Raw genomic sequence first — 14,826 nt, 5'->3', positions numbered from 1 at the left:
CAAAGAAAGATGTTGTGTCCGCCGAAAACTAAAAAATAAATATTAAAAAATTCTCTCTCTCTCTCTCTTTCTTAAAAAAAATTAAAAAAAAAAAGAAATAAGATTAAGGCTGGGAATATGGCTCAGTTGGTTGAGTGCTTGCCTTGCATGCACTAGGCCTTGGGTTCTAATCCCCAGCACTGCAAAAAAAAAAAAAAAAAGATGTAAATTTTCTGAGCTTCTAATATGGTAAATGTCAATGGATATAATCCACAGAAACAAAAGTACTTTGGGGTCCTCAATAATTTTTAGGTGTAAATTAGAACCACTGTTTCAGTTGACCTAAAGCATTCTAGCCCCTAAAGGGAGAAAGGAGTTCTTTGTGTACTCTCCTACCTTTCAAGCCTTTTCTGTCATCTTTGATTTCTAAGTATTCTTCATCTTTTTAAATTTATTTTTATGGGTGCATTATAATTATACATAATATTGGGATTTGTTGTTGCATATTCATACATGCACATGATGTCTGTCTTCTTTAGATACTCTGAAGTCCTATTTTTCCCTCCCAAGCCACAATCTATTAATTTGTCTTGTCCATATAATTTTTATTCATTGAGCTTGAATTCTTTCTCTCCTTCATTTGTTATTTGATGGTTTCCTGATGATCAAACTTTCCTTTTCTTCTTTCATTTTTTCCTTCTGTAATATCTTATCCCCGGCCCCCTTTTTTTTAGTTGTAGATGGACACAATACCTTTACTTTATTTATTCACGTATGGTGCTAAGGATCAAACTTAATGACTTACATGTGCTAGGCAAGCACTCTACCACTGAGCCCCAGTCCCAGCCCCACCTTTTCTGTCATTTTTAAAACGCCTTCTGCACTATCTCTTTCTTGATTTATTCTTTAACATTTTCGCACTTATACTTTCCCCTATTTCTGACATTTACACTCAGTTCTGTTCTTCAATCCACTCATCCATTTAGCAAATATTATTAAGCACAAATATTATATGCCACTCCCTTTGTTGGGCACTGGGGATTCAGAAACAAGATAAATGTGATCCTTGCCCTCCCAGAGTTCGCATGCTATCCAGCATAGTTACTTCAGATAGATCTGGGGACAGTTTCTAAGGTAATTTGTATAGGGTCTTACTTTATTCCCACTAGGTTAGCCTTGGTAGAATCATGTGAAATCCATGATAGTAGTAACAGTAGCAACAGCAGATACAAAAACCATTTGTCACATGTCTATTACTTGTCAGTTATTTTACTAACATTATCTCATCTAATTCTCATAGCAACTCTGCAAGATGTGTTTAGCCCTATTCTACAGATAGAAAAACTAAAACTCACAGAGGATAAGTAACTTACCTAAGGTCTATATCTAGAAAGATTGGCATCTAGATTTCTTTTTCTATTTAGTTGCATCAGCCAAGCAGTAAAGGTATCTTGGTCAGGAGGTGATTTGGTAAGAGAAATTCCAGAGCCACTTGTAGAAATAGTGTATGAACCTAGAAAGTTGCTGTTTCAGAGCATGGCAGTTAAGCTGGAACAGCTACCTAGGAATTTTATCCCAAGAGCTTTGTTGCCCCTAAGGTTAGTACTAGAAGTTGTAACTCATTGGAAAGGAATGCCTTTATGGGTAGAAAAATTGGACCAGGAGCCATCAGGTGTTTGCTTAATGGTGATGTTTGCTTAATGTTGCCAAGGACTGCCCAAGGCTTACCTGGGAATGGCTAGAGGAACACAAGTCAGAGACTGCTCTAACCTATCTATCATTCCTTTTGACAGAGTGATGTCAGAATCAAATTTGAGCACAACGGGGAGAGACGGTAAGTTGCCTTCCGATTGATGGTTGTGTTCATGTGTATGTAAGCTATCAGTATTGACTTTGGGAAGCAATACCCTGTCATGTTCTCTGTGGGACCACTGGCTGGAGCATGGGGTTGATTGGGCATAAAGGGGAAAGTTTCACCTACCAATTGAACTTTGTTTCTGATCTTAGAATTGGAATCCATTTCAATTGCTGATGTTCTGTTATATTCTGTTATTGTGAGATCTGCCATTTTATTAGGGGAGGAAATGAGAATTCTGTTTCTACTCCAAGTCATGGCTTCTAGACAACTGGAACTTCCAGACAACTGCCACCTGTGAGCATTAGAGGGAGGTCAGGATGGTCCTGTGACATGATGCCATCCCTATCTTCTGTAGAATTGCCCTGGCTTTGTCTATATTGGGGCCATTGAAAGTTGGGTGAATTGAAAGTTTCTTCATGATGTGTCTTTAGGTCATGGGAAGCTATACTAAGTCCATCAGTTTTAAAAGATTTCAGATCCTTTAAGGGCATAGAAAGAGGGAAGGCTTTCTGTTTTTGTTTTTTTAAGTCTATTCTGAATTTTACCTCATTGGTGAAAATAATGTTACTCAACTCTTCTGTCTTCTCCATTGTCAATATTTTAGTAGTAGTTGTTGTTGTCATTATTGTTATTATTTTGGGGGAAGCCAAGGTAGAAGCTCTCAGTGGAGAAAAAAATGTGACTCCACTTACTTTCTCAGGTTATTTAAGGAAAAACATTTTAAAAACATACAGAACTCTGAGCAATATTTGGAACCCTGTTATGTGTATGCATATGGTCCATGTGTACCTAAGTGTGTCTAAGTGTGCCTTTCAGTATTTATTTCCCACTCTTTCCCATTGCTATTCCTCTTTTTCCCCTTGTTTGAGCATCTGAAGAGGTGAAGAGCATGCCAATGAGAAGATCTTCCTACTTTAAGAGGACCTTAGTACCTCCACACATCCTTCATTCTGGGAATTTTCTGTAGCTGGTACCTTTCAACCCAATTTGACACTAAGTCCAGAGGAGATTGATGGCTGCAGTTCTCCCTTAATAAGATCTAATCACAAGCCTGCAAGGTTGGCGGAGACTACCCGATAGAAACCTCCTAGAAAGTGTGGCCTATGGAGCCAGAGTCCTGTTCTCCCATGTGGATTTCAGGCCTGGAGGAAGGAAGGTCTTCTGAGATGTGTCCCCAGCTGCTCATTCTGCATTCTTCCAAAAACAAGGAAGTTAAATTGCCACTTCATAGTTGCTGCTTTTCACACTTTCTGACCTGACTGGGTTTTGGAGGGATGGCCAAATTTGGTATAGCAGAGAATTTTCAGAAGTAGATATGAAATCAAAAGCTCAGTTGTGTTGGAGCCTAATTATGCAGTTATGCTCTTCTGAATTCCCTGTTCCCAAAGTGGTGTGCAGTTACAGTGAACGGACTTACACTGAAAAAGTGTGTATGTTTGGTTTCAAAGAAGCTGCCAAATTGAAACCACAAATATTTAAGGTGGTCAGGCAGGAATGGCCTTCTGAAGCCCCAAGTGGCAGAATGTTGGTATCAAGGTTTTGAAAACTGTATTCTCTTTTTATTGAGCTGACATTTCCCTGTTTGTGTACTATATGTAGAATCGAAGACTTTATAAAGAGCACGGGGAAGCCAAGTTCAAGCTGCTCTTTGCCAGACAGCTCTAGTTGCATATATTTCATGTCAAGATTTTGTAGAGAAAGTTGTAGGTTTCTTTACTTTTTAAAAGGAATATGGTAGGATCTTTCTAAATGTAGGCCCTTACAGAATTAGAATTTACAGAAAAGAGGAAAAAAGTAGCAACTTTTCCCATTCATTCCTATCAGGTATCCAGGTTGGTCATTGCACTTTCCCTTTGTTTTAGAAGGGTGGGGACCAGACTCCTGACCCTCCTCCAGGCAGAAAAGGAGGAGTCTTTCCCTTTGAAAACCTCAATGGCAGATAACATAGGGTTTGTTGTCGGGATATAGATTCCTGGTTGAAGCACAGGCCTAAAAATGCCTACTAGTGCATGCCATGGCAGCAGCTTGGGCCCTACCAAATCTTAAAAAGTTCTGGTTTCTGATCTTGACCAGACTGTGGGCAGCTTTTAAGGGTTTTTAATTGCTCATTGCCAGACCAGGATTAGGAAGATTTAATCTCTGATCCTTTTCTAGTACTGTGCTATGGATATCTAAGTGGACTTCTGGCATTTTTATACAGAAAGGCTAGCCCCTTTTGACTTATTGCTGAGACCCTGATGAGATGAATACGATTTGATATTAGGAATGACAAGAAAACCATTCTTTCCAAAGGCTACATAAAACTCCTCTATCTAAGATAACATATCTAGCTAGCATCTAGATAGTACCTAACACTGCTTGGGACAGTTGATGTGGGGAGGTACGAATGGATTTTTCCCAGTGAAGACAAATGAATATAGTTGGCAATATAACTTCCAAAAGAAAAATTACGGGGAAAGTATCTTCCTAAAGGGTAGGTTATGGTGTATAGTAATATCCTATCAGAGTTGTCCAGTAGAACTTTCTGCTATAATGGAAATGTTCTGTATCTGTGCTGTCCAATATACTGGCCAATTAGACATGTGTGGCTAGTGAGACTGACAAACCAATTTTAATTTTAATTCAAATACTTTAAATTTGAAGCTGGGTGCGGTGGCACATGCCTATAATCCCAGCAGCTCAGGAGACTGAGGCAGGAGAATTGCAAGTTTAAAGCCAGCCTCAGCAACTTAGTGAGACCCTGTCTCAAAATAAAATATAAAATGGGCTGGGGATGTGGTTCAGAAGTTAAGTACCTCTGGATTCAGAAGTTAAGCACCTGGTACCCCCCTAATTAATTAATTAAAGTAGCCACACATGGCTAATGACTGACATTGAATAACAATTCTAGATGAAGGTTTTTTGTACTGCTCCTTGGAGCCAGTATAGTTCAGAGGAACATTAAAGAAATTTTATCTGGTCATATTTTATTAAACCCAATGGCTTAGATCCATCTTTCCTGTGGCTGATTGCTTCTTCCTCTGGTTATACCACTTCCCACTCTGGGTGAGCAGGGAAGATATGAAAGAGCCACATACTTCTTCCTGTCAGCATAGAGGATGGCAAAAAATGTAGAGTCTGTAACTGAGCCCTGCAGCTCTACCCCTAGTGTGATTTTTGTCCTGAATAAGTGTACTGAGAGATTTTACCAATTACATGGAATATCTTTTCATGTGTGCATTAGCCATTCATAACTCTTCTATAAATTCTTTTTCTATTTTTTGTCTTTTTGATTCTTTGTTAAGTATTTTCTCTAAGTCAATATTTGTTGTTGTTTTTTTAACAAAAAACAAAAAATTTTTGGTTTATTTTGCCATTGCAAGTTTAAATTTTTGTCTTCAAGTCTACCTTCTTCCTTGTTTTCTATATTTTATGTTACACTTAGGAAGGCCTTCCCCACTCTTAAGAATTTTATTTATTTATTTATTTTTAGTTGTTGATAGACCTTTATTTTATTTATTTATATGCAGTGCTGAGAATTGAACCCAGTGCCTCACACATGCCAGGCATGTGCTACTGCTGAGCCACAGCTCCAGCCCCTAAGAATTTTTTTTTGAGATGGGGTCTCACCATATTGCTTAGGCTAGTCTTGAACTGTTGGACCTAAGTTATCTGTGACCCTCCTGCCTCAGCTTCCTGAATACCTGGAACTACAGATGTGTGTTGCTGCACCTGGCCAAGATTTTACTTTTTAGTCCAATATTTTCAGGTGTGGGGGGGGGAAGAGAAATTAATTTTGATGTTCTCTTTTTAATTTTTCTTTTTGCCTATTTCAGTTAGTTTAGAACTTTGTTGGGTTGGACCTATTGGATATCAAAAATGATTGACTGATAGCAGCCCTGTATAATTTAGCCTAATACATTGATTAAAACATTTTACCCTGAAAATATCAAACATACACAAAAGTTGATAGACTATTATACTGAACCCCCATGGTCCTGTCATCCAGCTATAACGTTACCAATATTTTGCCAATATCGTTTTATCTCTCCTACTTTTTAATTTTGCTGGAGTATTTAATAACAAATCATATTTTAATACTTCTTTACTGAAGTTTTTACTCTATTTTATGTTTACAGAACTTGTTGTTTGTACTGACCTAATGAATCTCCCTAGAAAAGCTTCAGTATCAACACTACTTTCATGCCCAGATAGGACACTGGTTAAGACACTGGCATATCAAAAACTTAAGGGAATTTTTATAATTCCATGGTAGGAAATCCTAATTCTGAAAGTAGTCAGTATTGAGATTTCTGTGCCATCTCAAAAATGAACAATGGAAAAGATCTTCCACTTCTTAAGAGTTGAGTCCCTTAGGATTTAAGATCATGTTTTCAGACCTAGTGGTTTGATCTCTGAGTTTTTTTTTTGTTTGTTTGTTTTTTTAAGAGGGGGGGGAGAGAGAGAGAGAGCGAGAGAGAACTTTTAAGTATTTATTTTTAAGTTTTCGGTGGGCACAACATGTTTATTTTTATTTTATGCGGTGCTGAGGATCGAACCCAGCGCCCCGCGCATGCCAGGCAAGTGCGTTACTGCTTGAGCCACATCCCCAGCCCCAATCTCTGAGTTATTTTTAGCTTATTTCCTAACAAGAGTATTTAGAACATAGTTCTTAAGCCCAGTGGCCTGCTGTGATGCTGTCATTGGGAGAAAGGTGCAAGCTAAAGTAGTAGAAGGAAAAACTGAGATTGAGCAAAGGTTGCAAGAGCTATTGTCAGATTTGAGAGATGTTTAGGTGAAGGGTGAAAAGGGAAAGATAAATAAGAAAATAAAAGGAAACAATAGAAAAAAAGCAAACTTAGTGAAAGACAAAAGAGAATCCTATGTTGAGAAGAAAGGGAAAATATGTTCAGGTCATTCTAAAACCTACATTGTAAATATATAGTTAAATCAACCTGCCTGTTCCTTTTCAGAATTATAGCATTCAGCCGGCCTGTGAGGTATGAAGATGTGGAGCACAAGGTGACAACAGTATTTGGCCAACCTCTTGATCTACATTACATGAACAATGAGGTAAGAGAGATGAACCGTGCAGGGACAGGAGAAATAGCTGCTTAAAGAAATTAAAAAAAAAAAAAAAAAAAAGGAAGAGATGCCTACTTTTCTTTCTTTCTTTCTTTCTTTCTTTTTTTGTAAGAGAGAGAGAGAGAATTTTTTTAATATTTATTTTTCAATTTTCGGTGGACACAACATCTTTATTTGTATGTGGTGCGGAGGATCGAACCCAGGCCGCATGCGTGCCAGGCGAGCGCACTACCGCTTGAGCCACATCCCCAGCCCCCCTACTTTTATTTCTTACTGCTTAATTGAGCATTTTTTATATTTTTTAGTTTGTTCCTCTAATATCATCTGCAGGTTTTCATTTTCTGGAGCCCCTTTTCTTAATTCTAACAACTCTGGGATTTCTGGGTTTTTTTTAACTACGTGAGAGATAACATAGTTATTTCCATTCCCCCTACTCATTCAGTGTAGGTAGATCTAATATTTCATGGTGGAACCAGGTATGATACCAGGGCCAGAACTTATTCTGTCTCCTTTACATTTTATAGGTGTATCTTTCTTTTCAGCACAGACTTATCAAAAAATAGAGTATTAACTGAGCATAGTGACACACATCTATAATTCCAATGATGGGAAGCTGAGACAGGAGGATCGCAAGTTCAAAACCAGCCTCAGCAACTAAGACCTTTTCTCAGAATAAAAGGGCTAGGGATGTAGCTTGGAAGTTAAGTGTCCCTGGGATCAATATCCAATATCCAAAAATAAAAGAATTCCAGATGTAGAGTTGGGGATGTCGCACAGTGGAAGAATGCTTGTGTAGCATGTGCAAGGCACTGAATTCAATTTCTAGTACTGGAAAAAAAAAAAAAAGTCCCTAAAAAAAAAATACCACATGTTCCTAAATGTCCCTAAATCTATTTTGAAACTCTTTAGTCAGTTAACAACTGTTTAGAATATTGAGCATTCCCTATTTTAAATGTTTGTATAGATGTTAATTTAAAGCCAAATCTAGATAATTATTTTAGATCATGCATCTAAACTATTTTTTGCTGTCCATACTTTACTAATGTCAATGATCAGGAGTTGACCAATTTATATTTTGTTAATTTAAAATTCCTTGTTTTGGTTGTACTATTGGCCTTCATTGGCAAGCCCCTATGTGAAAGAGATGGAGATAGAAAATGGATCCATCTGGCTATAAGCCTGTGCTTATTCCATTTCAACACAGCTTTAATGCTGCATTCAGGGTGGAAACCTGAGTTACCAGAGTTGAGATTTATTGTAAGCAAGTGAGGATTTTCTCTGGCAGTCTAAGGACCAGCAGCAGTGGGTATACATTGCATAAGACAATAAATAAAGAAATCTTTTTTGTTCTTCAAAAAAATAAATAAATAAAATTCATTTTCTTTCTTTTGTTTTGCTCCTAAACTCTACCCTGTCAGGATTTGAGAATCCCAAGTGAAAAACTCATTGAGGTTTTATTTAATTTATATATATAAGGGGCTGGGGTTGTGGCTCAGCGGTAGAGCTCTCGCCTAGCACGGGCAGAGCCCTGGGTTCGATCCCTGGCACCCCACATAAAAATAAATAAATAAAATCAAGGTATTGTGTCCAAGTACAACTAAAAAATAAATATTAAAAAATTTTATATATACATCATATACATATATATTATATATATCACCCCCACCCCGTTACTGGGGCTTGAACCCAGGTATTCTTTCTTTCTTTTTAATTTTTTAGTTGTAGATGGACACAATACCTTGATTTTATTTATTTATTTATTACCAGTGAGTTATACCCGCAGCTCCTTAAAAAAAAACAAAAACTTTTTTTAGCTGTAGATGGACACATACCTTTATTTTATTTATTTATGTTTTGCTGATGATCAAACCTACTGCCTTGCGTATACTAGGCAAGCACTCTACCACTGAGCTACAACCCAGCCCATCTTTTTCTTAGTAGATTGAAATTGTGTGTCATCATGATTTAGATTTGCTTTATACTAATGACTACTGATGTTGAGCATCTTTTCGTGTGTGTTGGGCCATTTGTTTATCTTGGGACATATATCTGCTCAACTTCTTTGCCCATTTAAAAAAATTGATTGTTGTTTTATTGTTGAATTTTAAGAGTTCTTTGTGTATTCTGTGTACCAGACTCTTACGCATTTGTAAAATTATAGCTGTTTTGAAAGTTAATACCTATTCCAATGATCTCTTTATACTGTCTGCAAACAGTTCTTATTTATTCCTATTTTGACTATCCCCCAGGAAGGAATTATTTTGCAGTATGATATATTTGCAAAACATTCTTCCTTTCTATGAGTAGTTTTGAAATTTTTATTTAAATACTATTCTTGCAGTTGAGTACACCTATAATCCCAGCTACTCTGGAATCTGGGGCAGGAAGATCACAAGTTCAAGGACAGCTTGCCAATTTTGTGAGACCCTGTCTCAAAATAAAAATAGAAAAGGGCTGGGGACGGCTGGGGATGTGGCTCAAGCCGTAGCACGCTTGCCTGGCATGCGTGTGGCCCGGGTTCGATCCTCAGCACCACATATAAACAAAGATGTTGTGTCTGCCGAAAAACTAAAAATAAATAAATAAATATTAAAAAAAAAAAAGAAAAGAAAAGGGCTGGGGATGCTCAGTACACTCACATACACTGTTCTTACTATTTGTTTTTCCCAGTTTAGGATTTGGGGTTCTGTCATCTATCTGTATTTTAAATTGGAAAATGAATAAATTAAATGGACTTTGCTTGATTTTGTTTTTATGACACATGTGTAAGATCTGGCATTTGCTAGTCCTGGGCAAAGCATATTTTTGCATCTAAGTATTCAGTGCCCTCTGCATTTAACAGTGAGTGAGACTTATCTGTATCCTTAAAACCTTCTCTTTAATACTTCAATGGAATGAAAAGAGAGTAGGTAGTTTTCAGGTTCTAGTCACTGAATTTCCCTTTAAACATTAAGATATTAAACATTCAAACTAAATTTGTGCTCTTATTTAAAAAATTTTTTTTAGTTGCAGTCAGACACAATACCTTTATTTTATTTATTTCTATGTGGTGCTGAGGATCAAACTCAGCACCTCTCACATGCTAGGTGAGCGCTCTACCACTAAGCCACAACCTCAGCTCTTGTGCTCTTATTTTAATGAATTTTCATTCTCTTCCATTCCCCCATCCTCCTTATACCTTTCTCTTCCTGCTTGTTCTGTTTTTGTCAGCACAATGGGAGATAGGGTGGGACATGACTCAACTGCTTACTTTGGGTAAAAATATGGGACCTTTAACTGTTTAAGATTTGATGCTTTGGAATAAAGGGTATTTTTAGAGAGGACGCTCTTCTCAGAAAATATCTCAAAAAAAGTACTGAGTCTGAGCATGGTGGCACACACCTGTAATTCCAGCGGCTTGGGAGGCTGAGGCAGGAGGATTGCAAGTTCAAAGCCAGCCTCAGCCACTTAGCAAGGCCCTAAACAGCTTAGTGAGACTAATCTCTAAATAAAATATGAAAAAATGAACTGGGAATGTGGCTCAGTGGTTAAGTGCCACTGGGTTCAATCCCCAATACCAAAAAAAAAAAAAAGAAAGAAAGAAAAAGTACTGAGATGTGCTACAGCATGGATGAACTTAGAAACATTAAGCTAAGTGAAAGAAGATAGATGTAAATGATTGCAAATTTTTGAGTTGAATTGAATATGTATAAATTGCATGATTCCATTTAAATTAAATGTCCAGAAAATCTATAGACACAGAAAGTAGATTAGTAGCTGCCTGGGGCTGGAGGTGGGAAGAGGGAGTGACTGTAAATGGGTACAAGAAATATTTTGGTGTGATGGCAATCTTTTAAAATTTAATTGTGGGCTGGGGTTGTGGCTCAGTGGTAGAGCACTTGCCTAGCATGTGTGAGGCACTGGGTTTGATTCTCAGCACCACATATAAAAAAATAGACAAATAAAGGTCTATCAATAACAAATAAATATATATATATAAAAATTTAATTGTGGTACCAGTTGTGGTGGTGCATACCTGTAATCCCAGCAACTGGGGAGGTTAAGGCAGGAGAATTGCAAGTTCAAAGCCAGTCTTAGCAATTTTGTGACACCCTGTCTCAAAATAAAAAATAAAAAGGCCTGGGTATGCATCTCTCAATGGTAAAGTGCCCCTGGGTTCTATCCCTAGAACCCCTACTCTGGGGAAAAAAAATAATTATGGTAATGGTTGCACAACTCTGAAAAGTTACTAAAAAATATTGAATTGTATACTTGAAGGAAAAAAATTACGATTTCATGTAGATCTTTTAAGACCCATAGTATCCAATGAGATTGTTTTTTTCTCCAAACTTATTTTTAATTTTTATGTTTGCAAATTAAACATTGAAATAGAGTTGTATTTTATGATTTAATTTTTCTGTGTCCCATGTCACAGCTCTCCATCCTGCTGAAAAACCAAGATGATCTTGATAAAGCAATTGACATTTTGGATAGAAGCTCAAGTATGAAAAGCCTTAGGATATTGTTGCTGTCCCAGGACAGAAACCATGTAAGTAGCCTGTGTTATGGGCCAGCAACTGAAGACAAAGCTTGCATTCCTTCAGGCTTACCTTGTTGCTTGACAGAATCTTATATTCCATGGCCTCTGCCAAAGTATGGGCATAACACAGGCCAGCCCACTATTGTTGGTGGCCAGCAAACCTTCTGTGTTTGATTTCATAGAGAGCCAGATTCAGTTTCAAATTTACAACTAATGGTAATTTAGCTAATAGGGTGGGAGGAAGGAAAACACTTTATGATAAAGGAGAAAATTCTTTTCTCTATATTTGTTTTCAATTAGATTTTGCCCCCACCACAAGAGAGTTGATTAGTGTAGAGGTGATGTTTAGTAAAGGTTCTCAAGGACTTGAGACTATCACATCTTGTGAATCCAACTCCCACAGCTCAGCAGTCTGGCCTCTCCCTTGAGACACATCTAGGAAACAAATTTTCCATCTGTGCAATAGAAAAAAAGGCCATGGGCTGGAGGGCTTCTTGTAACTTGCCAGCTGCTGCCCTACCAAGTGGCAGGCAATCTATAGGGGCTGTCAGAAATGGGGAACTACACCATACACTTTTTTCCTGCTGAATTGTCTGAGAGCCTACATTTCATGAGAACACTTGCAGTTAGAATTTGTCTTCTTCACTAATTCCTCTGCCAGATTTCTTCAGATGTGTGTTCCTGAAAGTTTCTTGGCTCTCTTTCCTTGCCTTACACTTGAAGATATGCAACTGTGGACAACTGACACGGCTGCATGAGAACTATGAATGTACTATAGCAGGGTAGAGTTTAGGTGGAATGGTACTCATGACCATCTACTTTCTGAAGAGACTTGTGTAATCGGATGTCTTATTGATTAGGAGGAGACCCAAGAGAATGGGTATGTCCCTGTGCATAAGGAGAGTTCTTTTTGATCCCCAATGTATCTTTTTTTTTTTCTGAATATGTTTTGGGAAAGTATCATTTCATGTTATTATATTTCATTTCTCTGTTCAAGTTACCTCCTCCATATAGCCCTTCTTTATTGCCTATCATGTAAAATCTGAATTTAGTCTAACATCCAGGGTTCAACACTGAATGTCTCTGCTTTTATCTCCCCAGTCTTATCTATCTACATTCTTCATCATACTATAGAGCCCACCATTCTTCCTTTCACCTCTTTGCCAGTTCATTGCTATCATCTTTTATTTTAGGATCCACTTTGATTTACCTGCTATCATGTAGTCAGCATTTCTGACTGAGGCCATTTTGATTATTCTTAATTCCTTTAGTCATTGGATATAATTTGTCCACTGGTCTGTAGGTTGTTCAGTTGTTGCCATCTAGTTGTTGCACAGTTGTAAGTTTTGCCCTACAAGATTATAACTCCCCAAGAACAGGAACTATATCATTGTTTTGGAGCCCTTCCCCACCTATTCACTAAATAAAATGTTAGTGCTTCTTGAATTGTTAGCAAGAGTTAAGCAGAGATCATTTTTAGCAAAATCCTTCCTTACAAAAGAAACTAGAATTGAAGTGTTGTTGAATGATTGCTTGACTGAGGGCTAGCACTCCTGATTGTGATTGTGATCCTCTGATCTCCTAATAAGAAGTCATAAAAACTGGTTCTTTACATCAGCATTCCTGTCACTAAGGGGGTGCACATGGTTTCAGACATTGCCACAACACTCAGAGGTGTTTGAAAGATTTACTCCAAGTGACTTGGGAACTGAAGCAGGAAGATTGCAAGTTTGAGGCCAGCCTGGTTTACTTAGCAAGAACTTGTTTTAAAATTAAAAGGACTGGAGTTGTAGCCTAGTGGTAGAGTGCCCCTGGGTTCAAGCCCCAGTATGGATAAAATGACAACAATAACAACAAAAATTAGTTATTTAATTAAATTATGGTATATCTATTAAAGAGAAATATGTATGCTTATAAATTATAATTATGAAATTATATATTAGTAATGTTTTGAACAGCCAACAATAAAAAATTTAAAAAAAAAATTATATATTAGCATAGAAAAATGTTTGTGATTTAAGTGAAAAAATAAGTTAGAAAATTGAATGACTACCATGAAAACATTAACATAAATATATATACATATGGCCAAAACCTGAAGAGGCATATGCAAAAATAAATAAAAATAATAAATGTGTTATGGTGATTTTAAATTTTATAAAACTTATATTGAATTTATTTTTTAAAATTTTTTTTAGTTCTAGATGAACACAATACCTTTATTTATCTATTTTTTATGTGGTGCTGAGGATGGAACCCAGTGCCTCACACATGTTAGGCAAGTGCTATACCACTGAGCTACAACCCCAGCCCCTTATATTGAATTTATTATGATTTCTGAAAACAAGGTCCTTAGAAAAAGAGGCATCGATGTGGCATTTGTCTTTTTTTTTTGTTACTGGGTATTGCACCCAGCAGCACTTTACCACTGAGCTATACTCCTAGCCCTTTTTATTTTTTTAGTTTGAGATAGATCTTAAAATTACTGTAGTCCTTGGAAAATCTTGCCTGTGCCTCTCTATAGCTGTATATCATTAGTAGTCAGAAAGTATGATGTTACCTATGAGGAAAGCTTGTAAGATAATGTATCATTTTATTCCCCACATCTCAGAAGATAACTGACTAGAAAAAGTCCTAGAGAAGACAGAAATTTCAAAGGGTTGGGATCACTTTTTTATGTGAAAAGTTAAAAAGCTTGAAACTCTTTGGTTAGAAAGACAGTCTAAGCATGAATATAATCTAAAATATCAAAGCGTTTAAGAATATAGATAATGAACACACAGATTTATTCACCTAGGCTCAATTTGGTTGAATGTGCCTGGAATACTGGCAGAACTTGTATAATAGTTGGTAAACATGGCTTTGTATTCTGAAATTATGTAATTTCAAAATGGATTTTTTTTTTTTTTTTTTTTTTGAGATAGGGTCTCGCTAAGTTGCTTAGAACCTTGCTAAGTTGCTGAGGCTGGCCTCAAACTTGTGATCCTCCTGCCTCAGCCTCATGAGCAGAACTAAACCATTAAAGCAGGATGGTATGGATAAGATCCTGTGTGCCATTCCTTACCTTATATTTTCATGCACCAAACTAAAGCAACCTCTCTCCCTCCTGTTTTCCCTCTGCTTAGTTGAATCTACTTGTTCTTTTGTGTCTTATCTCCAAATCTTTTATTGAGATCATTCATGCGTCAACTTTTATAACTTACTTTTCTGCTGATCTCCTATCTTCCATTCACTGTTCATCTTGATGCATCTAGTTTCTTAGTAACTTTTCATATTATTTGTGTCAGCCACAACATACTGCTTCCCATAGAGTCCTTCAGTGAAATTTTCATGGAATGATCAAATACCACCTTCTAGCTGCTGTGTTTAGAATGTTCTGTTACACATGTCACACCTGTGGCTCCTA

The 14,826-nt window shown here is 37.0% G+C and overlaps 1 protein-coding gene across 3 annotated transcripts in view; it reads left to right on the top strand.

Moving 5' to 3' along the window:
* Map3k3 (mitogen-activated protein kinase kinase kinase 3) overlaps positions 1–14,826 on the top strand; it is a 73,906-nt gene that overhangs the window by 23,911 nt on the left and 35,169 nt on the right. For all 3 annotated transcript variants that reach the window (XM_046427715.2, XM_058573720.1, XM_046427714.2), the window contains exons 4-6: positions 1,773–1,813; positions 6,790–6,889; positions 11,316–11,429. In XM_046427715.2, coding sequence (XP_046283671.1) covers positions 1,773–1,813; positions 6,790–6,889; positions 11,316–11,429 — 255 coding nt within the window. The remainder of the gene's footprint in view (positions 1–1,772; positions 1,814–6,789; positions 6,890–11,315; positions 11,430–14,826) is intronic.

This window comes from Marmota monax, unplaced genomic scaffold (genome assembly GCF_021218885.2).
Source record: "Marmota monax isolate L192 unplaced genomic scaffold, Marmota_monax_Labrador192_F-V1.1 WCK01_AAM20220418_F8-fsc00285, whole genome shotgun sequence".
In the NCBI taxonomy this organism is placed as follows: Eukaryota; Metazoa; Chordata; class Mammalia; order Rodentia; family Sciuridae; genus Marmota; species Marmota monax.
This window is presented reverse-complemented; position numbering and strand designations above follow the sequence as displayed.